Source organism: Nuphar pumila, chromosome 10 (genome assembly GCF_984573655.1).
Source record: "Nuphar pumila chromosome 10, dmNupPumi1.hap1.1, whole genome shotgun sequence".
Lineage (NCBI taxonomy): Eukaryota > Viridiplantae > Streptophyta > Magnoliopsida > Nymphaeales > Nymphaeaceae > Nuphar > Nuphar pumila.
Genome location: NC_143258.1, coordinates 43114084 through 43141731, shown reverse-complemented (window position 1 = coordinate 43141731; position 27648 = coordinate 43114084). Strand labels below are relative to the sequence as shown.

Here is a 27648-nt window from a genome sequence, read left to right as displayed (position 1 = left end):
GTGGATGGTGTGAGAAGCCCAATAGAACATAATTCAGTTTTTTTCCAACCATGAGATTTGAAATCTCACATTAAATGTGATTTCAAATCAAATCACACCATAGCAAAAATGTGTATGTTGGGGTTAAAATGTAAACCCCAACATCTCTGTTTTTTGAGATTTCATTCCTCACGTTGAACAAACATGAGAATTGGAATCACATACATCAGATTTCATTCCTGACTATTTCTGTTAGTCTTTTCTGAATCTTGTTAATAATATTTTTTCTGTTCTCTCTAAAAAAAACACACACAACTAAATGTACCCTTAGTCTTCGAGAGCAAGTAATAATGATTATGTCAATTATCTAATAACAACTTTCAAGAGGACCTCACTTCCTGGTCCTGCACTAACTTTTCACCCACGTGAGAACTCCTTTTTCTTTTTGGAAATTTTGAGCCATACAAGACTTACAAACTTTGTGTTTTTTAAAGTGCTGAAAAGAACAAAATAGGGCATGAAGTGCCTGGTTGGTGCCTGGTTGATGCACATTTCCCTCCCCCCCACATGGGGACTGTCTGGGCACACCATATATGGCTTGCCACCACCAACTAAGCAACACGTCCTGTTTTGCCATCTTGGGGGGATCCTCCGCTCTTCCCCTCAACCCCCAATCCCTCCCTTGATTCCTCCCCTTTCTCTCTCTAGGGTTGGGGTTCATTGCCGCACAAGATGCTCCCTGGGACTGTCTCTCTTTTGGGACGGTCGATCCTAAGTGGGTGCCATTCAGATTTGTGCTCTGCACCAAACATGAATTGGGCATCCTTCGGGTAAAAATGATCCCGACTTTCCCTTCTGCTTATTGATTTTTTCAGTCCCCACTTTTTCTTCCTTCTTTTCATAGGGTAAAATTTGCATGGTGTTATCAATAATCCGCATGTAGGAAAGGTTTTGCATGATGGGTATTGTTCTTTTGCTGAATTGAAGTTTGTTGGTTTTCTTATTGGCTTAGTTTTAGTCGGTCTTCATCAGTTCTTTGATTGGTTTTTGTAATTTTTGTTGCAGGGTTGATTGTAATTTTTCCTCGATTGACTTTGTTTTTTATTATTGTCTTTTTCTCTTCTTGGGTGTTTCCATGCGCGTTTGATTTAATTGAAATTGTTAACAATCTAATTGCTTCATATCGTATTTGTAGAAATATTGGAGATGCTTTCGAGTAAATTGGTGTTATGGGTTTCTAATTATAGGTATTTTTTTTTTTCATGAGAAAAAATTAAATTGGCATTGTTGGCTCTGTTAATTTATGGGGTATTCTAGATATTGGGTTTTCATGATTTCCTCTTTATTGGCCGTGGTGCTTATTTAACGATGAGAAAAATGTGTGGTGGATGGTAATGTGCTTCTTTTCTTATTGTTTGTGTATGCTTGATATTGCTGTTAATTTTTATGCGATCTTGACTGGAACTCAATTTGGCAATTTTGTTGGTTGATTGTTGGAATAATAGTCGCTAGTTAGCTCTGATTTCCATAATTCATGAGTTTGTGTTTGATTTATGGTGGACCGAAATCATAATTAAAAAAAATGGTGAATTCCATTCATTCGCAGTTTTGGCTGTGTGTGTTAATCTTTTCTTGATTGATCTATTAGATTTTTTTTTTACTAGATATCTAGAAGTGTAAGGGTTTTGCTTCTTCATCCTGAACTCTGTTTAGTTTATCATTTCTGCCCTAATTTATATGGTTAGTTTTTCTGTATTTGCTTCCTTATAAGTTCTGAACTCTAGGGCTGAACATGAGGGAGGCCTCATTAGCAGACTCACCTGGAACCAGCTTGACTTGCTTGAGCTCTAGTTGTGTAAAACAATACTATCAATACTGTACTGCCAGTGCTATTCTCAACGCCAAAGTTGTGTAGGTAAATTTGCATAGCAATGTGGGACATGCTCCTGCTGGATAGAGGAACATTTTATGGTTGAGCTCTAGTGTTCATGTGTCCAAATGCTGTAAATGTGCTATTGCATATATACATACATGAGTTGAAGCTTGAACATGGCTGAGCCTTGGGTTTGTCTGTCTTTGGACAAGTCTTAATGAAGCTTGAACTTGTCTTACTCAAGTTCAGGTGAGTAGAGCTTCAGTGATTATCCTTCTAACACGAACTTAAAAGTTAATTAGAGGTATATATTTCTATTCAAACATGAGACCTTCCTGAACTACAGAAGGTTGTGGTGCATGTGTGTATATATATACATAGCAAACATGCAAAATGGGTTGGTTTTTAGTCTTTTTCAGTGTTTTTTTGTGATTCTAATCCTATATATGTGTTCAGCATGGTTGATTTACTAGAAATCGCCTCTTGGATCGTGTTTTTGATAAAAAAACAATATTTGGCGCTTCGAAAATTTACAAAGATTTTGGACCATTAATTTTTCGAACCTTATAAAAACCAAACCATATGTTGGAATTAGAGTTGCCAGTCGGGGAAGCGGGAGCGGAAAGTGATTCGGGAAGCGAGGTACTTTCAAAATTTTAGGAAACAGGAAACGCATGACGACTTAGAAGCGAACAAGGAATCATCTCGGAAGCAAACCGGAAGTGACCTAGGAAGTGAGGGGGAAGCAAAAAAAGAGAAAAAAGAAAGAAAAATAAAAATAAAAATAAAAACACAAAAAAAATGAAAAGAGAAGGGAAAGCGAGATTCCCCTAAATGGAAAGTGTGCTTCTCAATTTTTTTGGCCCTTCCTAGCAAGTTTCGGAAGCGCCATGTTTTGCGCTTCCAAAATGTGCTTCAGAGAGGTGCGCTTCCCATGCCCTATGGTGCTTCCGGTAACCCTGGTCAAAATTGAACACTCCAAGAGTTGATCCCTATAAAATAAAGTATATATATTATTTTTGTACTGTCAGAATTTAAAAATAAAATGAAAAGGGCCTGAAAAGCTCATTTAGCATGTTTCATTTAACATATTCCATTTAGTATGTTTGCATCACTCTCTCACTTTCTATAGTGTATTTACACATTTTTTTCACTTTTCTCTTTTGAACTTTCTGTTGATCCAACCTTACAAATGTGATATACATTGTTAGTAGATAACATGTTTCAAGGTTTAAAAAAATCAATGGACCACAATGTACCAAATTTTTGTGACTCAAAAAAACAAATATTTGCATTGAAAAAATAGGATCCAAGGGCCAATCCCTAGCAAAGAAACTATGCTGTTGCATCTATGAGGTTAGATTGAGTGAATACAACTTGCACCTATGATCTTCCAACTAGATTGTACATATAGAAGACAGTGGCAAACACACACACAGAGTTGGTTGAGACTGTGCATGAGAACAACCATGCAGTCATTTGCCCAAGAGTGACTTGGTTCATTATGCACTTTTCTATTTGGATGTCTGAATGATATTACAGATTCTTTTTAGTATGCGGTAGCTTTTATCAAATATTACATGATAAGATTACCCTTCCCCACCCCTCTTATGTTTTAAGCCTTTCAAGACTTTCCTTTTTGTTTTTGTAGTAGTCGTGCTTTAATATGAAAAGACGATGGCTCCGTAGCTAAAAGAGCGGAGGCCTATTTGGTAAGGACTTGTATTTGAGATTTTCTTTTTATGACTTTTGCCTTTTTTTATTTCTGTTTTTCATAAACTCAATGATTTATGCACTGTCACATGGGTGCGGGTGGGGGGTGCAGAAAAAAATTTATATATATATATATATAATTTTTAAGTTTTATCAGTTAACAACATTAACACTAATGAAATAAAAAACAATTATCACAATATCATCAAATCAATTCATCATGTATGCAATAAATCAAACAAACTATAACTGATTTAATGAGCCATTCGTAGTTTCACATAATTAGTTCATACTTACACATGCATGGCTTAATCTTTGAGACAAGCATATGACTAATGGTAGGATCAACCAGGTAGCATCCCTCATAAATGCCGCGCAACTGAGAAGCGTCATCCGTCGATTCCAACATTGAAAATATCACTGCAGGAAGGAGAGCTGTTTCGACTCCTCACCTGAGCCAACACATACTGAACATCCGAAAGCCCACATAGCGGCAAGGGAACCAACAATGACAGAACGCTGCAGTGTGGCCTGCCAAACCGCATGTCCAAGCTCTCTGTGCAAGATGCACAAGGAACCTTGCAGTTGAGCTGTTAGCATCGAGTAGGGACACGATTCCGCTGTGGCAAAGGGAAAGCAAACACAAAGACCCAAAAAAGCACAAGATGTGCGCACAGAGACCCCGACGTTCTAAGAGGGAGAGAGGGGAGACGGAGAGGAGGAGAGTAGAGGGAGTCGGAGAAGAGAGCAGAGGGAGTCGGAGAAGAGAGCAGAGGGAGTCGGGGGCATACCTGGAGTGGTCGGCGGCAGAGCGGTCGGCGGGGTCGGCAGAGAGCAGAGGAAGTCAGAGAGCCCATTTCATCGGGCATTTTTTTTTTGTTTTTTTAAAATCCAAAAACTGGACCAAAATGACCCTAGGTGCGTTGAGTGCACCCAGGGTTGGGTTGACCGCACCGGGTGCCGCATCCGCACGCGCACCTGCATTGCGTCGATGCGGGTGCGGCACCTGTTTGGCCGAATCCCTGTGACATAGTTTATGCATTGTTTGCTGCTTAAGAAGCAGGGTGCTGAGCTGAATCCACCTGTTACCACAGAGTCTGTGAAAGTTATGGATAGTGAAGCAGCACCTTTGTTCGTAGTAGACCAGAGACTATACTACCCTGCGTCTACTGCCTATTATGGGTATTACTATACAGGTGAGGCCTTCTTTGTGTTTCCTGACACTTGAAATTGTTTTCAAGCATTTTCATTCGAATCATACATTTTAGTTTTCATGTCCTATTAGGTTTTAAAGCTGCTGGAGACGGGCGTGATCACAGTAGAGTTTTGCAATTGCGTAGCGCAGATCTCCATTACTCTGTAAGTTTTATTTCTGTATTTTGTGCATGCCCTCTTTTTATCATATGTTTGGAACTGTTTGAACGAGTCAGCAGGACGTGTTCATGGGATTGACTGAGGCCTCTGATGATCCCTGATCTTGTGGCAGAAATCGTGCGGGCTTCCTTTCTTGAGTCCTGAAATAATTTTTTTCCCTCTTTGTCACCTTGATGAAGCTAATGGTTTTTTGTTAGTTTGTGGTTTTTTTTTTCAGAATCTGGAAGCTGAAAATTTGCCTTAGGTATATTATCCACCTAATTTCGGATATGCACATTCTGCTTACAACCCATTCAACACATACATACTTGGAGCTCTCATTGGCTTGGATGGCCAGTTTGTAGGATCTCAACCATATTATAGTAGTCCACCTTATCAGCATAGTCTCTTTTAGTTCTCCCAGTTATATTCCAATAGTTATGCAGCCTAGGCCTGATACTCCTACTTGCAGAGTCTGAGCGCTTCTGTTTCGAATCTTCAATCTACAAATATAAAATCTGAAAACTCTGAAGCGACTGAGGGTGTATGTCCAAATTGATTTTCCACGTGCATGACAGTGTGTGCATGCACATGTGTAGGGTGGGTGGGTGTATGTGACTAGGTGTGTGGGTACTTGCTGACAAATTTTTTTCTGCCAATTTGACTGACTAGAGCTCAAGTGTTTCTGCATCTATTCAAGTGAAAGATTACGTTCCATTGAGGAGAATGTCACAGGTTCAGAGTGTCACCAGTTCGGAGCTATGTCAACATTACTACAACCATAGCTGTTAATGGAAATGTTGCATCCAGTGGTCATGTAACAATCCAAATTTCTAACAGGAAATTTGAGAGAATTTTGTTTTTAACCCAGTGAAAGGACTATGCAAGCCATATGCGAACCCAAATAAACTTGGGCGCGTTACAATCAAACCACAATACACATGATTGAAATTAAGTTGTAAATAAACTACTTATTAATTTGAAACGTTCAATCATAATAAAATCAATCTTATCATATTATTAAAATATCGAAAATGCTCAAGAGCTAAAACATGAGCCAAGTATTCGAAAAGAGAGTGATGACATTCGTCCTGTCACCACCACAAGCATACCACATCACCAACTTATTCATTGCCTGAAAAATGATAAAAGTAAGGGGTTAAACCGTGCCTCATTAGATAACACTCTACCATATAAACAAGAAAATAAATTTTAAATATAAAAAGCATGCAATGAACATATCAATCAAACATATATTATCGATCATATATATATATATATATATATATATATATTGAGCATACAGGTAAATAAACAATATTAACTTACTCTTTTATTTAGTACCATCATTCAAACTTATCATTTAGTAAAATCATGCATCATTGCATACATTCATTTCGTACATCTCAATATAAAATATATGAATTATGTAAATCTGGTAAATTTCATTTCTATTGTATTTTTTTTTGCCCCTGTCAGGGTACACTCTCAGGAACTCAACTTTGATCTAACCAATCTGATGGAGGATTCGTTATGCCATATATTTTATTAATCATATGAACTCAAAAAGATATGCAAATGCTCACTGAATCTATCAACAACCGAGCGACACTCTAGTGGTCTAGAAAATCGATTTCTACTCTGCAGAGTCGTGGATCTATCAGCCTAGGCCTTAGCAAGTAGTTTTGGTTTCCTACTCCAAGGATGGAGAACCAGAGAGATGTCTCACTCTTCAAAACAATCATCTCTTTCCTCAGTCATGTGTATCGCCTACCCTCTAAGGTAGACATTGGTTTGAATGTGTTAATTAATTAGATTTATTAGTCAACTCAAGTATTGCCACACCAATAACCCTTCGGCCCGAGCTTCCCTCATGATGCTCTCACAAACAACACAAAACAACATGAACTCATTCAAACCAAGCCCTCAGTAACATATCTCCGCTTCAGGATACCATAGACCCAGATTCGCAGTAACATACTTCTCTCAAAAGTACTCTTAAGCAATATCTCTCTTGAGGTTTAAGTGCGTATGAGTATGTATTACAATTATTCATTATATAGTGCACACAAACATTAATAGTTACTCTCAAGCCATGTACACGTAGGGTTCCTCATGACCCATGTCACATCCAACATGCTTTTCATACATCTTTCAATACAATACAGGATGTCATGTTTATAACATAAACCATTTATGCAACATTCTTGCAAATTATCATCATACATGACTTATCTCCTCATAATTCATCACCTCAAAAAAATTTGACATTCATGATCACCGTCATGCATACACTTATACTATTGTCACATATCAATTTTACACAATTTATAGTGTGCAATGATTCACAAATTCACTATATGCATATAAGCATGATAAACATTGAATAATATAGGTTCATAAATCATTATTTAAAAACAATGATTAGCAGAAATCTTACTGTTGTTACATGCTTTGCCACGATTCACACAAAACACTAACAATCAAAAAAAAAATTTGGGTGACACCCACATGTGTCTTCTAACATCTTCAATTTATAGATCTAGAAAACCTCTTATATTTTTACAATTGTAATTTTTGGATTGAAACTGGTTTTTTATCAATAGATACCACTGCAAAATTTTGTTCCCTAAAGAAACAATGATTCAACACCTTATCTGAAGGCCTATAATTTTCTTGTTTTTTTTGGTAATAGCCTTATCTATTACCTTTCAACAAAAGCTACTTTTGGTGCAAAACTCTTTGCCAATATTTTTAAAATTAATCTAGATCGGACCTTTGTAATAGAATTTCACAGATCTTGATTTTCTACAAGTAATAGATTTTCATCAACTTGGATGAAGTTTTGGTACTTACTGGAAAGAGCTAAATTTTTTCTTTATTTTTTTACGGGATATACAAGATGTTCAATATCACATATCCAAAAGTCAGCAAAAAAATCTATAAAACAGGTTTACTGGATTTTTCGTGGTAACATCTACCAGATCTGGTTCTATACACAAGCCATATTTTCGAGTTCATGTTACAGAAACTTTAACCCTCAAATAATAGGCTTTCTGACCAAGCCCTATTTATTGAGACTTTGTGTACATGTCTAGACGATCTACATAAAAAAATTTTGTCATAATCTAATTCATTTGAGCGTTATAATTTTTCTACCGACATCATTCAGTTAGAAAAATACAATCAGAATATAGATATTTTTTGAATTTGACAATATAGATAAAAACATTTAAAAATATTTAATCATAGATTTCTAATACACACATAATCAAACAATCATAATGTTGTATCATAGAATAGAAACCAACACATGCATTAAAGCATAACCAAGATCTAATACACATCCTAGGAAAAACACTTTTTTATAAAATATCATGAAATTTAATAGAACAAGTTTTATTTCAAATCTAATAAAACCCTATGCACATCAAATTTAACATCTTAACTCATTGAATCATGCATACAAATCAATAAACAAGCATATTAAAAATCGATTTGCATCTAACTACCCGACTGCATGATTTTTCCTAAAACCGTTTTTGGTAAAACCTCAAAACAACCCTTATTTTTCATCAAAGTTGTATGTTTTTTTTTTAAACCCAAACATGGGTTATGCCAATTTCAGACTTTTAAAATCTCTCTAATGCTAGATTTATGGCTGATCCACCATTAATCATAATATTGCATTCTCTACCTACCCGAAATTCATTTTCCAGACTATACGATAGAGGCACCTACTTTGAATACAAAATCCAACGATTTGTATGTCTCCTCCACTCTATGCAACCCCTACAAACAACTTCAATGGCTATTGAAATCTCTTCCAAGGGTCGTAGAAGTAAAGAGAAGAGAAAAGAGAAAAAGAGAAAACACAAGAGAGAGAAAATACCAAGAAGAAAGAGAGAAGGGGGTGGGATGCTCCCCATCCTTTGCTTCTCTTCTTTAATGGGGTATGGGCTTGGCTAAGGCAAGTCCTTGGCTTGCCTTAGCTACTCACATGGAAGGGGAAGGAGGGTTGGTCGACACCCCCCCCCCCCCCACCCCCTTCCTTGCTTTTCTTTCTTTCCCAAAACTCCACATGTTGGATTTTGAACTTTCCTTTTTTGCTATTTTTTTTCTTTCTTTCTTGGCCTTCCAAGAGATATGGACGTCCCATGTGCGTCCCTCCTTGCCTTGGTTGTTACATGACATCCATATGGGTCTTAAGACTTCTCAAACTAAGCCTTGATTCTCTAAGGTAAGTTTTGACTTATTTATTTTTTTCTATCTTAATAATTTTTTTTTATAGAATCAAAGAAAGTTGATTTTTAGTAACTAAGGTCTAGCCAAGATGTCACATTAATTTCATTAATGTATTTATTTTAATTATGATAAAATCCAATATTTCTAAATTGGATCTTAGATCTATATTAAGTCTTGGATTTCATACCAAATCCAAATCCATTAAATTTTCAAACCTAATTTGGATCTGAACCCATATACTAAATCCAAATTTAAGTAAAATTAATTTCAAATCAAAATTCAATTTAAATTTTATTTAAATTTCAATTTACACAAATTTAACATTGGGTTAAATTGAAATTTTATTTTAACTTTGGATAAAATTCTAATTCTCTTTAAATTACATTTTGAATAAATATACCATATAAATTTTAATTTAGATGCATATATAAATAAATAAAAGCTATATTTAAGACAATAAATCATCTTTATTTATTTAAATAATTATAAAAAAATTGTGAGTATTACATCCTACGTTCCTTAAAAAGGAATTTGGTCAGCTAAATTCGATACTAAACTACTCAAACAACTTAGGGTAATTCTTTCGCATAGTCAACTCGGGTTCTCAAGTAAATTCCTCTATGTTGTGATGTTGCCAATGCATTTTTACTAGATGAATGGTCTTCGACCTCGACATCGACACCTGCTCTTTTCGATCCACGATTTCAATTGGTTATTCTTTCATGGTCAGGTCTTCCTGTACCTCGATGTTATCGTATCGAATCACGTGAGATGAGTTTGGTACATACTTTCTCAGCATAGAGATATATAGCACATCATGAATCTGAGCATACTGAGGTGGTAAGGCTACCCGGTAAGCTGCTGCACCTATCTTCTCTCAAACTTTGAATGATCCTACATACTTAGGACTAAGCTTTCTTTTCTTACTAAAATGAAATACACTCTTAGTAGGAGAAACTCGAACAAAGACAAAGTCTCTCACCTCGATTGTGAGTTCTCATCGTCATCGGTCCGTATAATTCTTCTGCCTACTCGAAGCTGCCAGGAGTCTGTCACATATCTTACGCACCTATTCAGTGTAGTGCTCAATCACTACTGGTGACTTAATTGACCTCGCACCAACCTCGTCCAAATAGATAGGTGATTAATATGATCATTCATATAATGCTTCATAGGGCGCCATCCCTATACTGACATTGTAGCTATTGTTATAGGCAAACTCTTCAAAAACATGTTTGTCCCACTCGCCTCTACAGTCCAAGAGAGTCAATCTCGACATGTCCTTTAATGTTTGGATTCTTCGCTTCGACTGTCCGTATGTCTGAGGGTGAAAGATCATGTTGGACTTCAAATATTAGCTTGTCCACTTTCCTCGTTTTCATTGAATCATGCCTCTTGAATGAGAGAAGCATTTCATGAAGCTCATTTATAAAAATTGAGTCAACGCGTGTCTCTATGGATGTTTTAAAAGACAAGTATTTATTGGAAAGGCCAAAATCTACATGATCTTGTCATCCCCTCCTACTGGTTTTTACGCTATGGCCAATTGATGAGCAATGAACTTTATTTTTTGAAAATACCCATCTATAGATTTAGAACCCTTTTTGATGTTTAGAAATTGAGATTTCAATTGCATTACTCTATATCTAGAGTGTGCAACATATGTTGCTTTTAAAGCACTCCATACTTCAAATGATGATGACAAACCCACTATTTGACTGTGAATTTGCTCAATCAAGGATGATAAGATCCAACTTAACAAAGTTTGATCATGCCTTAGCCAATCCATGTAATTTAGATTAATGTCAGTTGTTTCCTCTATAAACTTTGATGGAGCAGTTTTGCTCCCATCAACAAAGCCCATGAGATCGAATGAATTCAAAATGGGTGTAAGTACTCATACCCGAAGATCTAGAGATGCTGGAAGCTACTGATGATGGTGACATAGCTGAGGATGAACTCACCATTAGACTGAGAAAGGATAAGCAAAACAATGCCCTAGACAAAACTAATCAACAATGAAGTTGAGCAGACTGAAGCCAGCTTCAGTAGAAGAGAATATGAGGACGTCGGTATTGACGAGAGCTTGAGAATCTCAATGACTCTTATACCATGAAAAATAAAAAATAATGTAGGACAAGCCATGCAACAAAAACAAATTTATGTGGTTTAGTCTAATGAATCAACCTACATCCACGTAGCCCACTCTCAAGATCCTTTCACGCTTGAGAGATGGTGTCACAGGCCTATTTTCTTCAATAGACCAGCGCGATGCGACGATCCTTCCTTACCGCCGCAAGCCTACTTGTCAGCTCGCTTGCCAGTCGTGCAAGCTTATAATCAGAGTGCAAGAGAGAAAGAGAGAATATAAGGAGAAGAATTGCAATCACAATGAGGGTGAACAAAAGAAAGCTCAACGTATTTGATTCATTCACAATTTTGCTCGCAGGCTATTACAGTTCAAATATACGGGCTGCCCCTTTGGGGTATTGATCCATCTGAACCAGGCAATTTACCTACTCTAGACACAACTTTACAATGTAAGTCACACGGGAACATGCTCCCCCCTTCAAATCATGTGCTGTCCTCGGCGCCACTGTTTCATGGTAAGCCCTGACTTCAGTCGGGTAGCAGATGTTTATCCAGAAAGCCGACTCCTACGTAGGTTTCGTTGTTTCCTTCCACTGCACTAAATATTTCTTTGCTTCACCCAAGTAGTTGACCTTGTGGCGAATGATCTGATTGAGGTGCTTCTCGGCCCGTTGTGCTGTCAGGACCCTCTGTATGATGAGAGCGAGTTGTGGCACTGTAAAACCCCCCTCCGGCAGAGTCACCGGAGGGGATAAACATAAAAATAAAAGGAAACTACGGTTTCCCCAAAGGGGAAACCGCGTAACGGGAGGGGGTGAGGATAAACCTCACCCTCCAAAATCCGCGGGGGTGAGGGTTATAAAAACCCTCACGCAGCCTCCCTCCATCGCATTGCATCGAGCAACAGAGAGAGAAGGGGAGCGAGAGAGAGAGGAGGACTTACCGAATTTCGGCGACGGCAACAGCGGCGGCGAGGTGAGCACCTTCCTCCCCTACTCCTTCCTTGTCTTCTTCTTCGTTTCCTTTCTGTAAAAGCAAAGAAAGCCGGCAACCATGGCTGCCGGCGAGTTTAAAGAAAAAAAACAGAGAATGGGGGAAAGATAGAGAGAAGAGAGGGGATCGACCGAAGCCGGTGGCCGATCTCCCTGTCGGTAGGGGGAGACCGGCACCGGCCGCCGATCGATGCCCCCATGGATTCAGAGGGGAGGGTCGGCCGGTGGCCGCCCCTCCCTGTAATCGAAAGGGGCTTTGCCCCTTTCAGTTTTTTTAAAGTGGGGACCGGTTTGGTCCGGGCGGACCGAACCGGGTTGGTCTGGGTGCGACCCAGACCGAGCCCACCGGTCTGGGTCGCATCCAGACCGAGTGCTTTAAAAAAAAAAACGTCTGGTTCGGCCTGGGTGCGCACTCAGACCGAACCGGGTCAGGGTTGGGTGAACCGATTCAGGACAAACCGGTTCGGGTCGAACCAGTTCAAACCAAACCGGTTTGGGTCAAACCGATTCAAGCCAAACCGATTCGGGTTGAACCAGTTCAAGCCAAACCGGGTTGGTTAATTCTGGTTCGGGTCGAACCGGTTCAGACCGAATCGGGTCTGAACAGATACGGTTGAACCAAGGTCCGAACCGAACCAGCCAGGTCTGGATCTGGGTTTTCAGTCCGGACCTAGTTCAATCTGAACCCGTCTTAGATCCAGATTGATCGGGTCTAGATCCGACTGGATCAATATCGAATCTAGACCCAATCAGTCGGGTCTAGACCCAGTTAGATTACCCTAGATCCAGTCAGGCAGATTTGGATCCAATCAGACTGTTTTGGATCCAGTCAGGCAGATCTGGATCCAATTAGACTGTCCAAGATCCAGTCAAGCAGGTCCAGATTTAGTCAATCTGTGCTGGATCCAGTCAGAATAGAATGAATCCGGTTCAGACCTAATCAAACTTTCTGGATCTAGTCAAGCAGTTTTGGATCCAGTTATGAAATAGATCTAAATCCAAACAGACATGGTTTGGATCCAGATCAGAATTGGATCATAAGATAGTCTCAGATTGTCCGAAATCTGAAATGTATCAAGAGATCCATTTGGATACTTGAGATCTATTTCAGTAAAATGGACATATCTTCGCACTCCAAACTCGGAATCGAGTGAGGTTTGGTGCGTTGGATTCGTATTGAAGAGGGAAATTCATTAGTTTATGAAATTTAGTCAAACTAGAAATACAGAAACCGTGGTTTCTTGAATAAGATTCAGGAAAGGTATTTTGGTAAGAGGTTTGTGAACTGATTCAAGTATATTGCTTTAATGACCAGATCTTATTGTTAGAGCTTCGTGAGGCTCGATTTCGGAGAGAGTACGTTGTTCACACTTGATGTAAGGGATATTATAAGTAACTTTAGATGTAAATAAACTTGTTTCACGTTGTTTGTTATCGTAGTGCTATAGAGGTTATGTGATTAGCATGATAGCTTTGAGTGAGACCATGAAATGCATAAATTCCATGCTTGACATTATGAGTTCATTTAAATACATGTTTATTGTGAAATGCATGTTAGTTGTAATATGTCATGCATGATAGAAAGCAATTGTAATTGCATGTCTAATTGATCATTAATATCATGCATTGTGATGAGATTTAAGTTTGGAATAGAGTCCCATTTAGTTCATTCATGTAGTATGAATGAATATTTAGAATTCAACATGCAGTATCCCTTAAATCTCGGAAGTGGCGACCTGTGGCAAGGGTTACCTGGTTCGCGGCCAGAGTGCAGCCACCATGGAGAGTAGGCCGCCAGTGATTTAATGATGTAGAGACACTACATCATTGCGTGCTAAGTGAGAGTGGATTGAGTCCTAACATCAACATGAGATTAAGAATAAGAGTGTTGTGATTAGTCATAACACCACTCGTAAGGGAACAAGTGAATTTTGAATTTGAGAGAATTTTTCAAATGTGTGAACTTAGTTATGACTTAGGATTTCACTCACACTGGTTTGAGACTCTAGAGGATCATGGATGGTTGATAACCATAATGTTTAGGATGTAGCATGAACCATGCCGAGATTGAGAGCTTGACCTCCTGGCTTGCTACCGGTGGGGTCCCCGTGGTGGTTCACTGCAGTGCCTAGTGGTCCGGGGACCACTGAGAGTGTATGGTTCATTATCTGGCCAATATGTACAATTGGGGTGTTCTACAGGGTTGCTACGCCCATAGATGACTATTACCGGTATAGCCAGCCGAGTGATAGTTGCGTGAAAGAGAGTATTTGAGATTGATAATGAAGGAAATTCAAATATACAAACATGTGTGGTGTATCGAGAATTAAAATAAGACTAGGGGCTTAGAGCCCACTATAGTTGTAAATTGTTGTTTATTTACTTATGATTATTCCTTACTGGGTTGTAGACTCACCCCCATTCTTGTTTAATTACAACTGTAGGTTCCAAGCAGTAGTATCAGAGTGAGCAGTTTCAACAGAGTATTTGGTATAATTTCTTTTACTTGTCATTGAATAAATTGTAATTGCTTTTATTCTGTTATGAATGATGAACATTGTAAGAAAAAGTTTATTATGGAAATAAAATAAAAAGTTTTTTTTTAACCGCGTTTTCTCTGTGTAAGCTTTGCACTCTTCCCTCTAGGAAGTAATACCAACCGAACTCGGACTCCTGAGGTCCCAGATCGGGGTGTTACAAAGTGGTATCAGAGCAGGGTTACACAGAAAAATTATTCATCATTCGTAATAAGACTTAATGACAAGATGTAAGTCTCTGCTTGTATGATACACGTTAGTGATTAAATTATTGTGTAATTAGGAATGACTAACGAACAAGAAAACAACGAGGTCCCACAGGCTCAAGACCCTGCTGAGCCTCCCTTGGTAGGAAGAGAGGAATTCTTTGCTGCAATAGCAATGGTTACGAGAGTCATCACGAGCATGACTCAAGTGGTTAGAGAGTTGACGCCACAGCCTCCTCTGACAGCCTCCTCCGATTTACATCATACTCGGAGATCGTGACTCTTACCATCAGAACTCCCCCTACACTACCCAGAGGGGACATCCTCTTCCTTACGGAAGGAGGAATCTCCAATGTAACTGTCAGAGAGCGAGGTCTACACGTGGGCGAATTGGTGGAAATCGGATGGCGGCTCGAGGAGGCATAGGGAGAAGAGCAGCTCCGAACACAAAGTTTGTGCCTCGGGGAGGGTCTCGTATGGCCAGAGCACGGGGACGACACATGTCCCGAGCTAGTTATGTGGTGGCCATGAGTGAGGGAAACCAGAAGGTTCCACCTCCATTCCACGAGCTTCTGGCTGAAGAAGCTCGGAGAGCGGCAATTCAGGCAGCCGAAGCAGCTCGGCAGGCAGCGGGAGCCAACCAAGGTGACCCAGGGCTTGGACAGGGGCGAGAAATTTCGAGAAACTCGGAAGAGGGAGGCGAGGATGAAGACCCGAGTGATGATCCTGCCTCACCTACTTACACTCCTGCCACACCTACCCACACATCTTCCTCACCATCGTACACTCCTGCTTCACCTCAGTACGATTTGAACGCTCCTCCCGAGACGCAGACTCAAGGGAGTTCAAGGAACAAACCCTGCTTCAGATGGATCGAAGAATGATTAGGATTAGCTTGTTTGCTTAGTAGAGTATCATTAGTTTAATTGTATGGTTCTTCCTTTTCTTGCTTATAATGTTTCTCATGTATGAGACTTTTTGAATGCAATAAAGTGAGTAATTTTATTTATATTGCGTGAGATGTGAAAAGGTCTTGTGAGAAACCAATGAAACATGTGATATTAAGTGATAATTTTACTGCAGTACAAATGACCACTTACAGAGGAACTTCTTATCTTTCCAAGGACACGGTAGCAGCTAGGCGAGAAAGGAAAATCCTTGGTAGACCGTCGCGAAGGGCACCCTCTTCATCCCCTACTACAGAAGGGGCACGAGTTCAGGGGAGTCACACGGCAACACACACACCGGAGCGATATACTCCGCGTGAAGGTAGAGAAGAAAGTATGGAGATTCCACCTGGATCCCCAATGAGTCAGAGTACGAGGATACCGCCTGAGTATACTACCAACCACATTTTATACGAACTGCTACAAATGACCCGTGCCCAACAAAGTCAACCACAGACGGTGATTTCTGGTATCACCTCATGGGCAGAGAGGTTTAAGAATATGCAGCCTCCACTCTTCGATGACACTCCTGATGGTGTTGCGGCAGAGAATTGGCTGATGCAAGTCGAGAAGGCATTGGATGCCATCCAATGTCCAGATGATCAGAGAGTTTGGATAGCTGTATCCAATCTGACAAGCGATGCGGAGCATTGATGAAGATCTATGAGGGACACCTTGGAGCCGGACACGTACTTGCCTTGGTCCACTTTCGTGAGAAGATTTTACAGGCAGTTCTTTCCAAAGTGTCAAAGGGTGGAAAAAGAAGAAGAGTTCAAGAAATTGAAGCAGAGTGACATGTCAGTCGCCCAATATACCGCATGTTTTAACTCTCTCTTCCGTTTTGCCAAGTCCTTATTGGCAAACGAGAAAGAGAAGTGCAGAAGGTTCGAGAGGGGTTTGAGGGCCGATATTTTGAGGTTGGTCGGGTTACAACAAATAAAGAAATACAGCCGACTTGTGGACTATGCCTCCAGGTACGAGTTTTGGGAGATGCAGACAGCTGAGAAACCGCAAGCGAAGGAAAAAGTCAAGACGGAAGAGAAAACCCATCATAGTGGTGGCAATATAGCAGAATCCTCTCGAAAGAAGTTTCATTCTAAAGAACGATTTCAGCGAGGCAACAAGAGGCATTTCGGAGGGCAAAACCATGGTCAAAACCAGGGTAAGCAAGTCAAGTATGCAGGCAATCAACAAGCCAAGCGACAAAGGTTGCAGAAGCCGGCCCAGTCGGATAATGCTTGTAAGACTTGTGGTCTCCAGAGGCACGAGGTGATAATGGTGATTTTAATGAAATAAAATAATAAATTAAATTAAATAAAACCTTACCTTGGGGCTGCAACAGTGGAGGAAGGAGAGGAGGAGCCTAAGGAGAGAGGTAGCCACGAATTTGGAGAGGAAGAAACGAGAAAAAAAGATGATATGACTCCCTTTAGGTCCCCTTTTTATAGTTTTTCAAAATTCCTTTAATCAGGGCCTAATTAATACCTAACTTTGACTTTTCAACCCTATCTAGAATTAACCACAAAGAAGGATGATGTTTTGGAGAATTCTAGCCTAGGTGGGACTCTATCTAACCCTAATTGACTTAATTAACAAAAAGAGGAAACCGCGTAACGGGAGGGGGTGAGGATAAACCGTACCCCCCAAAATCCGCGGGGGGTGAGGGTTATCCTCACCCTGCGTGAGGGTTATAAAAACCCTCACACAACCTCCCTCCACCGCATTGCATCGAGCGACAGAGAGAGAAGGGGAGCGAGAGAGAGAGGAGAACTTACCGGATTTCGGCGACGGCAACGGCAACAATGGCGGTGAGGTGAGCACCTTCCTCCCCTACTCCTTCCTTGTCTTCTTCTTCGTTTCCTTTCTATAAAAGCAAAGAAAGCCGGCAGCCATGGCTGCCGACGAGTTTAAAGAAAAAAAAATAGAGAATGGGGGAAAGAGAGAGAGAAGAGAGGGGATCGGCCGATGCCGGTGGCCGATCTCCCTGTCGGCAGGGGGAGACCGGCACCGGCCGTCGGTCGATGCCCCCATGGATTCAGAGGGGAGGGTCGGCCGGTGGCCGCCCCTCCGTGTAATCGAAAGGGGCTTTGCCCCTTTCAGGTTTTTTCAAGTGGGGACCGGTTCGGTCCGGGCGGACCAAACTGGGTTGGTCTGGGTGCGACCCAGACCGAGCCCACCGGTCTGGGTCGCACCCAGACCGAGTGCTTTAAAAAAAAAATGTCTGGTTTGGCCTGGGTGCGACCTAGACCGAACCGGGTCGGTCCGGGTCGCACCCAGACCGAACCGGGTTAGGGTTGGGTGAACCGGTTCAGGACAAACCGGTTCGGGTCGAACCGGTTCAAACCAAACCAGTTCGGGTCAAACCGGTTCAAGCCAAACCGGTTCGGGTCAAACCGGTTCAAGCCAAACCGGTTCGGGTCGAACCGGTTCAAGCCAAACCGGTTCGGGTCGAACCGGTTCAAGCCAAACCGGTTCGGGTCGAACCAGTTCAAGCCAAATCGGGTTGGTTAATTTTGGTTCGGGTCGAACCGGTTCAGACCGAATCGGGTCTGAACCGATCCGGTTGAACCAAGGTCCGAACCGAACCAGTCAGGTCTGGATCTGGGTTTTCAGTCCGGACCTAGTTCAATCTGAACCCGTCTTAGATCTAGATTGATCGCCGACTGGATCAGTATCGGATCTAGACCCAGTCAGACGGGTCTGGACCTAATTAGATTACCCTGGATCCAGTCAGGCAGATCTGGATCCAATCAGACTATTCTGGATCCAGTCAGGCAGATCTGGAATCAATCAGACTGTCCATGATTCAGTCAAGCAGGTCCAGATCCATTCAATCTGTTCTGGATCCAGTTTGATTAGTCTGGATCCAGTCAGAATAGAATGGATCCGGTTTGGACCCAATCAAACTTTCTGGATCCAGTCAAGCAGTTTTGGATCCAGTTATGAAATGGATCTGAATCCAAACAGACAGGGTTTGGATCCAGATCAGAATTGGATCATAAGATAGTCTCGGATTGCCTGAAATCTGAAATGTACCAAGAGATCCATTTGGATACTTGAGATCCATTTCAGTAAAATGGACATATCTTCGCAGTTCGAACTTAGAATCGAGTGAGGTTTGGTGCGTTGGATTTGTATTGAAGAGGGGAATTCATTAGTTTATGAAATTCAGTCAAACTAGAAATACAGAAACCGTGATTTTTTGAATAAAATTTAGGAAGGGTATTTTGGTATTTTGGTAAGAGGTTTGTGAACTGATTCAAGTATATTGCTTTAATGACCAGATCCTATTGTTAGAGCTTCGTGAGGCTCGATTTCAGAGAGAGTACGTTGTTCGCACTTGAGGTAAGAGATATTATAAGTAACTTTAGATGTAAATAAACTTGTTTCACGTTGTTTGTTATCGTAGTGCTATAGAGGTTATGTGATTAGCATAATAGCTTTGAGTGAGACCATGACATGCATAAATTCTATGCTTGACATTATGAGTTCATTTAAATACATGTTTATTGTGAAATGCATGTTAGTTGTAATATGTCATGCATGATAGAAAGCTATTGTAATTGCATGTCTAATTGATCATTAATATCATGCATTGTGATGAGATTTAAGTTTGGAATAGAGTCCCATTTAGTTCATTCATGTAGTATGAATGAATATTTAGAATTCAGCATGGAGTACCCCTTAAATCTCGGAAGTGGCGACCTGTGGCAATGGCTACCTGGTTCGCGGCCAGAGTGCAGCCACCATGGAGAGTGGGCCGCCAGTGATTTAATGATGTAGAGACACTACATCATTGCGTGCTAAGTGAGAGTGGTGTGAGTCCTAACATCAACATGAGATTAAGAATAAGAGTGTTGTGATTAGTCATAACACCACTCGTAAGGGAACGAGTGAATTTTGAATTTGAGAGAATTTTTCAAATGTGTGAACTTAGTTATGACTTAGGATTTCACTCACACTGGTTTGAGACTCTAGAGGATCATGGATGATTGATAACCATAATGTTTAGGATGTAGCATGAACCATGCCGAGATTGAGAGCTTGACCTCCCGGCTTGCTACCGGTGGGGTCCCCGTGGTGGTTCACTGCAGTGCCTAGTGGTCCGGGGACCACTGAGAGTGTATGGTTCATTATCTGGCCAATATGTACAATTGGGGTGTTCTACAGGGTTGCTACACCCATAGATGACTATTACCGGTATAGCCAGCCGAGTGATAGTTGCGTGAAAGAGAGTTTTTGAGATTGATAATGAAGGAAATTCAAATATACAAACATGTGTGGTGTATCGAGAATTAAAATAAGACTAGGGGCATAGTACCCACTATAGTTGTAAATTGTTGTTTATTTACTTATGATTATTCCTTACTGGGTTGTAGACTCACCCCCATTCTTGTTTAATTACAACTGTATGTTCCAAGCAGTAGTATCAGAGTGAGCAGTTTCAACAGAGTATTTGGTATAATTTCTTTTACTTGTCATTGAATAAATTGTAATTGCTTTTATTCTGTTATGAATGAGGAACATTGTAAGAAAAAGTTGATTATGAAAATAAAATAAAAAGTTTTTTTTTAGCCACGTTTTCTCTGTGTAAGCTTTGCACTCTTCCGTCTGGGAAGTAATACCAACCGAACTCAGACTCCTGAGGTCCCAGATCAGGGTGTTACAGGCACACTGCGTTTCGGGTCTTCATCGTCTGGATGAAACTGCTTGAGGTTGAACACGTGGAACACCGGGTGCACCTTGAAGTCTGGGGGCAACTCCAGCTTGCCCACCTTCTTTGTGATGTTGAAGGGTCTTTCATACTTTCTGAGCAGTTCGCGGTGCCGCTCGCGGAAGAGGCCTGTGCGACCTGGATATAACTTCACCAGCACTTGGTCCTCAACTTGAAACCCAGCGGGCCAACGATGCTTGTTTGCCTATTTCTTCATTCTCTTTGTTGTCTTGTGTAATAATTCCTTTGCCAACTCATTTTGCTCGTGCCAGTCGTGAACAAACTGATAGACAAAGGATGACCTTCCCTTTTCTTGTGCGGCAAGAGTGTGCAGGGTCAGTGGATGCTGTCCCGTAGCTATTTCAAACGGGCTGTGGCCTCAAGACTCGCTCTTCTGCAGATTGTAACAAAATTATGTCACGTCAAGGAGCTTCACCAATTTTTTTGATTGACACTAACAAAGTGCCTAAGGTACTGCTCAAGTATCTTGTTGATTCACTCTGTCTGCAGATGGAAGCTTGTTGAAAATAGCAAATCAGAGCCAAATAGCCGAAATACTTTACGTCAGAATTTGCCCATAAAGCGAGCATCACGATCACTCACAATGCTCTTTGGTATGCCTCAGTGTTTCACTACATGCTTTACAAACAACTCTGCAGTCTTCTCTGTATGGTACTTCTTAGAAGCTGGGATGAAGGTGACATACTTTGAGAAATGATCTACCACAATCAGATTAGAACCGAGACCCTCTACCTTTGACATACTAACAATAAAGTCCATGGAGATGCTATCCCAAGGGCGTTCTGAAATTTGTAGAGGCTCAAGAAGATCGACAACCTTTTGGTTTGTTCCCTTATCTTGCTGGCAGATAAGGCATGTTCGCACATACCCCTCAATGTCGTCCCTCATCTGCAACCAATAGTAGCCACGCTCAACGAGTGCTAAGGTCTGCTTTTGATCAGGATGGCCGACCCATAGTGTATCATGACACTCCTTAGGCAATTCTCGATGGAGGCTTCTCTACCACAACACAAAGATGCATCCCCCTTTTGTCACGAGGAGGCCATCTTGTAGCCAAAATTGTCGAGTCTTCTCTGTCTGCGCCAGAGAAACAAGGTGTTGCACTATCGGATCCTGCTGCGTACCTTCACAGATGCGGCTCAATAATGCCTCCTCCAAATGCACTTCAGAAGACTTTGCGTGCATAGCTGCCAATTCAGCCCTGCGGCTCAAGGCATCCACAACAACGTTGGTCTTTCCAACCTTGTACTCCAAGGCAAAGTCGAACTCAGCCAAAAACATCTGCCACCGAGCTTGTTTAGGCGTCAACTTCTTCTGTGTCTGAAAATAGCTCGTGGCCATATTGTCCATCTTAACGATGAATTGGGCACCCAAGAGGTAGTGTCATCAAGTCCTAAGGTAATACATAATGGCGGTCATCTCACATTCATACCCCGTGTAACGTCTCTCTGCACCCTTTAGCTTGCGACTCTCATATGCAATCAGATGACTCTCCTGCATAATAACTTTGCCGATGGCAAAGTCTGAGACGTCTGTGTGGACCTCAAAAGGTTTTGAGTGATCAGGCAGTCATAACACTGGATCCCTCACTAAGACTTTCTTCAAGCCATCAAAGACATCTTGGCACACTCCTGTATAGAGCCATACCCGATTCTTCTTTAACAAATCTGTGAGGGACGCAACAATGAGGGAATAGCCTTCGATAAAACGTCGATAATAGTTTGCCAAACCAAGGAATGACCACAACTCTGACACTTTGCTTGGCGGAACCCATTCCTGGATGACCCTTATCTTTTGTCCATCCATATGCAACACTCTACGCCCTACAATGTGGCCAAAGAAGCTGATCTCCTCATGCCCGAAGAGACACTTCTCTCATTTGATACAGAGGTCATTCTTCTTCAGTACTTCAAACACTGTTCGCAAGTGCCCGACATGTTCCTCCATGTTGTTGTTGTAAATCATAATGTCATCCAAGTAAACTATCACAAACTTGTCTAAGTACGGGTAGAAAATTCGATTCATTAGGGTCCTGAACGTGGCTGGAGCATTCGTCAACCTAAATGGCATTACTAAGAATTCGTAATCGCCATAGCGGTGACACAAGTTATTTTCGGCTCATCGTCATATGTAATCCTCACCTGCTAGTAACCCGATCCCAAGTTTAGTTTTGAAAAGACTCGGGGCACTGCCCAACTGATCGAACAAGTTTGCTATTAGTGGCAACATATACTTGTTCTTTACTGTGACCTTGTTTAACGCACGATAATCCACACACAAGCGCTTGGAGCCATCATGCTTCATCTGAAATAAGACTGAGATGCCAAATGGGGGTTTCGATGGATGAACGATGTCTGCATCCAATATCTCATCTAGCTGTCTGCGCAGCTCCTTCAACTCAGCTGGCCCCATGCGGTATGAAAACATTGCGGGAGGCTTCGCTTCCGGGGTCAACTCAATCTTATGGTCGACCTCGCGTCTTGGTGGAAGATGCTTTGAAAATTTCGGAGGCATTACCCCCCGAAACTCTTTCAACAATAGGGCTAAGGTCGGCAGCACTGCTGCTTCTACCTTCCATTCTTCTATGCGCACAACTACGAATCTCTGCTCTCCATGCATGATACCTAATGATCTATGAAATGCACATCATTCTTATACAATATTCATGCATTTTCACATAATTTTAATGGTTTATAACCTATGAATGAATGTATTTAGAGGTGTAAGAGCTACAATTCAAATTTTGCTCAAATCAGAGTTAAAACGAGAAAAATATCACATTTTTAGGGTTTCAGATTGATTTTCAATGCAGAACGGGTCCAGATCTAATCCAGGAGCTCAATTCTGGATCTTGGACTGGATCCAAACTTTATTTTTACCCAAACCTACATGATTTGAAGTGTTTAAATAAAGATTTTTCCAAAAACCACCTCCTGCTAACTTGATTAGATACCTAGTTGCGAATACTAAGTAGTTTAACATTTTTTCTGAAAATAGCTTTTTAAATAGGTAGTTCTTAGAATTTAGAGATAGTGTAAAGTATAAAAAGTCTAAAAAAATAGGAGCACACATTTTTGGATGCTATGAAAAAACGCCTCTCTTTCTCTCTCCTCTCTTTCTTCTCTCACTCCCCCTCTATCACATGCCTCTATATACGAGCATGTGTCCTCTCTTCTTTTTCTTCATTTTATCTATGTGATTGTAATCCATTAATGTTCTGTTTATTTTTCTTTTGTAGAGCTATAGATCATGTGAAACTTCGCCTCGGAGGTGTGCCGTCTACACCACGGGGTTGGCCGTCTCTCTATACGGTTTCACCTTCTTTTTCTAACCCTCTATAATTCGGTTTCAACATGGGTGCAGCCAAGCAAGGGACAAGTGCAGCACATCGAAGGACATGCTGGGCGTGTGGATCTAAGCTCCATCAATCACTCTATCTCACCTCCACCCTCGTCGGACTGCCCTTGAGGTAGGTTTTCTTCTCCCCCTCTCTTTTAGTGTAATTCGAGTCCACCACTGTCCATTATTCTCAACCCCAAACCATCTCTTATTTTCTGTTTTTTTTTTTTACAGCAGACCACTGTTTTAAATCTGGTTTTCTGTAGGTCTAAGATTGAGTCTAATTTTGTTTAGGGTGTTAAATCAGTTTTGTGAGTCGTGTTTAGTCTAAATAGCAAAAATCGTCTAAGTATAACTTAGCCGATTTAGTGTTGTGTCCAATTTTTTTTTCTGTCTTTTGTTGCATGTAACAACATATTAGTAAGGTGTTTTATACAGTCTAGAGTCATAGCTTAGCCACATGATTAGTTTAGATGAAAGTAGATTTTCATTAGCTTTGTTTTGATAGTTAAAAATCAATTTCTCTCAGTAATTGTGAAAATCGGTTTTTGTGTTTTCTTCATTTCATTGTTCTAAAAATTTTAGCGGATAACATTAGGATATAATTATGTTTTAACTGACCTAAGATCGAGTCTAGATCATAACTTAGCTTAAATAAAAAATTAGATTTTTCATTTGCTTTATTTTGTGAGTCAAAAATTAGGTTTTTGCGTTTTTGGTTGAATCATTTAGTATGTCTTAGGAGGTTGTCGTCTTCTCCAATGGGACGGCAGCCATTGTCAATCCCAGCAAGCTTAGTCATTTTTAGTAAGTCCTAGTGAGTTTAGAAGGGTTCATTTTAGGGTCTAGGTTCATTGCATCTAGGTAGAGTTAGTTGGTTAGTTAAAATAGAACTGTCATAAGTTTTCTTTATAATTAGTCATTTCTGTTTTTTCTTGCATTCCATATCTAACCTTGCAAGTAAATTAGATGTTGGTTAGGGTAGTACATAAATTTGTAGTTTAGGATAGTTTAATTTTAGGTTTTTCGAATTTTGGATATAGGGCATGTTTGGAATTTCAAGCTATGGTGATTTTGGTAAGTGTGTGTGTCTTCCAAAAATTCATTTTTTTCAGTTAAGGAAATGCTTGAGCTCTTTTAAGAGTCCAGCCAAGAGGATCTTTTCCTCTCTCCCATTTAGGCAATGAGCCTTGAAATTCAAATGATGCCTAGAAGCCTTCTTGAGCGAATTTAGAAAGAATAGCCTATTTCTATTCAAGCCAAAACCGTGTGGGCCCTAGAGGCTGGCGTGTTTGACCTTGAAAGAGAAGGATTTCTATTAAGGTAAGTATGATATGGTACCCCCTCAATGCCAAATTAGCTAACTCAACGAAGGCCCTTCCTCATTCAACCATTTAGATTAATATAGTATAACATATTTGCTAAGCTAGGAAGTTTAATTTAGACGTGTGGAGTAGTGCATGCATTTCTTTGTTAACATTGCATTCTTTGCATTCCATTTTAGTAAGTATTGACTTTACCTTAGAGGGTTAAAATCATGTAGAGTGTCCAATTAGGTAGGCCTAACCTTGGTTAAGTAGTGACTAGCCCTAGTGAGTCCACCTAGGGGGGCGTGAATGCCTATGTCAAACCCTAACCGTCCCCTTAGTGCCCTAGTTAGGTAATTAACCCTAGTTAGATAAACTAACCTTAGTTAGGTTTAGGTTAGTATTTAACGTTAATTTAAAGGTAGTTTTTAATTTTAACTTTTCTTTTTCACGTTAAGTAATTAGTTTACATTAGGATAATTGCATTAGGTTAGTTAATGTCATTAATTTAGTTAGTCTAATTTATAGTTGTATTTTAATGTAAGTTAGCTTAGCAAGTCTATGTAGTTTAGAATTTAATTGCAGAGTAACTTGCATTTCTTTAAAATAGTATAGGTAATTATTTTAGATTTCATTTACTTAGTTTACTTACTGTTAATTACTGTTATCTTGTCAGTTTAGGTCTGTAAATAACTGTTTTGTATGCGTTTCAATTCAATAGTGCATGCATTGAATTCATAGATATGAATAGTGCTCTGAAGAAAGAACCGGATTTTTACAACTTATAATCGTCATTTCATGTGCAAATTTTTTGAGTTTTTTCGAAATTTCTGTTCTATTCTATTCATTGATGTGCTAACTAACTGCAAACCAAAAATCAGCTCATTTTGAGTTGATTTGGTTTGGTTTTTAAGCGTTTTGTAAAATCAAGTTTTTCGCATTTTTAAATTTAGGGACAAGCGATTTCCAAAATTTTTATGAACTTGAAACACTTATATTCGGAGCTTTCGGATGAGTTTTTCAAATCCATAAAATTTGACAGATTCTTGAATCTGTCAGGAACAGAACAAAAGAAAAATCATTACAATCAGATTTCTTTTGCCCCTTCAAACTCACTATTTTCGAAAACCTGTTAGAATTTTATTTTGCACTACATCGAGGGCAAAATAGTCATTTACTTAATTGATTTTCGGTAATTGTTCTTATTTTCCTGCATAATGTTAGTCTATTAACGGTAATTACCTTAGTTAGAATTAACATCAGTAGTTAGTTTGAGTAGATTTTGCATTTTAGTTATTTTTTATTATTCTAACTGTAATTTAGATTTAGTAACTAATTTCAAATTTAGTTTTAGTGTAAGTTAGGATTAATTATTGAATTGTTTACTGACTTTTTTTTTTCTTTTGTTTAGGTTGATAAGTTAGATACAGATCAACTGGTGTATTCAAAATATGAATGCGAATACATGTGGTGAAAGGACAAAAATGCCCCTGGTGATCCGTAGAAGACTTAGCACCTATTTTTAGTTAATTTTCATATTTAGTTTGTAATTTAATTAGAATTGTAATGTTAACTTAGTTGTAAATTTTATTGATATTAGTGAATTAAGAATTTTAGAAATAATTGTGAATGTATCCCGTTCCCTAAGGATTCAACCCGTACTTACCATATTCGTGGAAAGTCGATTTTTATTATTTTTGGTTGATAATTTTCCAAATGATTTTATTGAAAATAATGTTTTAAAAATATCACTGCAAAAGTTCAACTAACACCCTTCTTCAGCTGCATCGCCGATAACACTGAAGACTTGCCTTTCTGCGTAAGGTACTGCATTGTGTGGGACAAGTTTGGCCCCATGATCATCAATGTGTTGAGCTTTGGCAACATTATAACATTCTGGCTCTATAGAAACTCCATACCCAAAATCATTTTGAAATCGTCCATGGGCACTACAGAGAAGTTGGCTTTGCCGGGCCAACTCCCCACTTAGATAGCCACATCTCTTGTTTCACCAAGGATGAGCTTGGCCTCGGAGTTCACCGTTTTGATGATCCTCTGCTTTGGCCCAGGCTTCAAGCCCAACCGCTCTAGCTCTTCCCACAAGACGAAGTTGTGTGTGGCCCCGGAGTCTACCATTGCTGAAGTAGACTTTTCATTCGTAATGACTTCGAGATACATCAGTTCTTTGCTAACCTGTATGTTCTCAAGTGCGCAACTTCTAGCTGCGTTGATCGATCACATGACCCCCATCCTTGGTTGCAAGGCCTCAGTATCACTGTATTCTGCATGCGCCACATTGGCTTGCCCGTTGTCCTTCATTAGGCACTTTGG

General features: G+C 40.0%; 1 protein-coding gene across 3 annotated transcripts; it reads left to right on the top strand.

Annotated features, from left to right (window-relative positions):
* The first annotated feature begins 514 nt into the window (after positions 1 to 514).
* Positions 515 to 26907, top strand: LOC149826755 (uncharacterized). Of its 3 annotated transcripts, XR_016435105.1 has the most exons (5): positions 555 to 809; positions 3504 to 3564; positions 4660 to 4761; positions 4851 to 4924; positions 5591 to 5783. XR_016435105.1 is itself a non-coding variant. In XM_090020124.1 (4 exons), exons 2-4 carry the CDS (start codon positions 4602 to 4604, stop codon positions 26789 to 26791), a joined length of 297 nt encoding a protein of 98 aa, XP_089876250.1. In that variant the 5' UTR covers positions 515 to 809; positions 3504 to 4601; the 3' UTR covers positions 26792 to 26907. The 3 variants fall into 3 exon arrangements, 2 of the variants coding, with proteins under 2 accessions (XP_089876250.1, XP_089876249.1); XM_090020124.1 differs by lacking the exon at positions 5591 to 5783 and adding an exon at positions 26729 to 26907 and having other exon boundaries at positions 515 to 809; positions 3504 to 4761; XM_090020123.1 differs by having other exon boundaries at positions 515 to 809; positions 3504 to 4761.
* The last annotated feature ends 741 nt before the right edge of the window (positions 26908 to 27648 follow it).

Bases quoted from the DNA above. Each gene is read 5' to 3' on its own strand.
- LOC149826755 (XM_090020123.1), top strand. From the start codon at position 4,602: ATGCATTGTTTGCTGCTTAAGAAGCAGGGTGCTGAGCTGAATCCACCT. The intron at 4,762-4,850 runs GTGAGGCCTTCT...ATGTCCTATTAG, and splicing joins TTATGGGTATTACTATACAG to GTTTTAAAGCTGCTGGAGAC. The intron at 4,925-5,590 runs GTAAGTTTTATT...TTGACTGACTAG, and splicing joins GCGCAGATCTCCATTACTCT to AGCTCAAGTGTTTCTGCATC.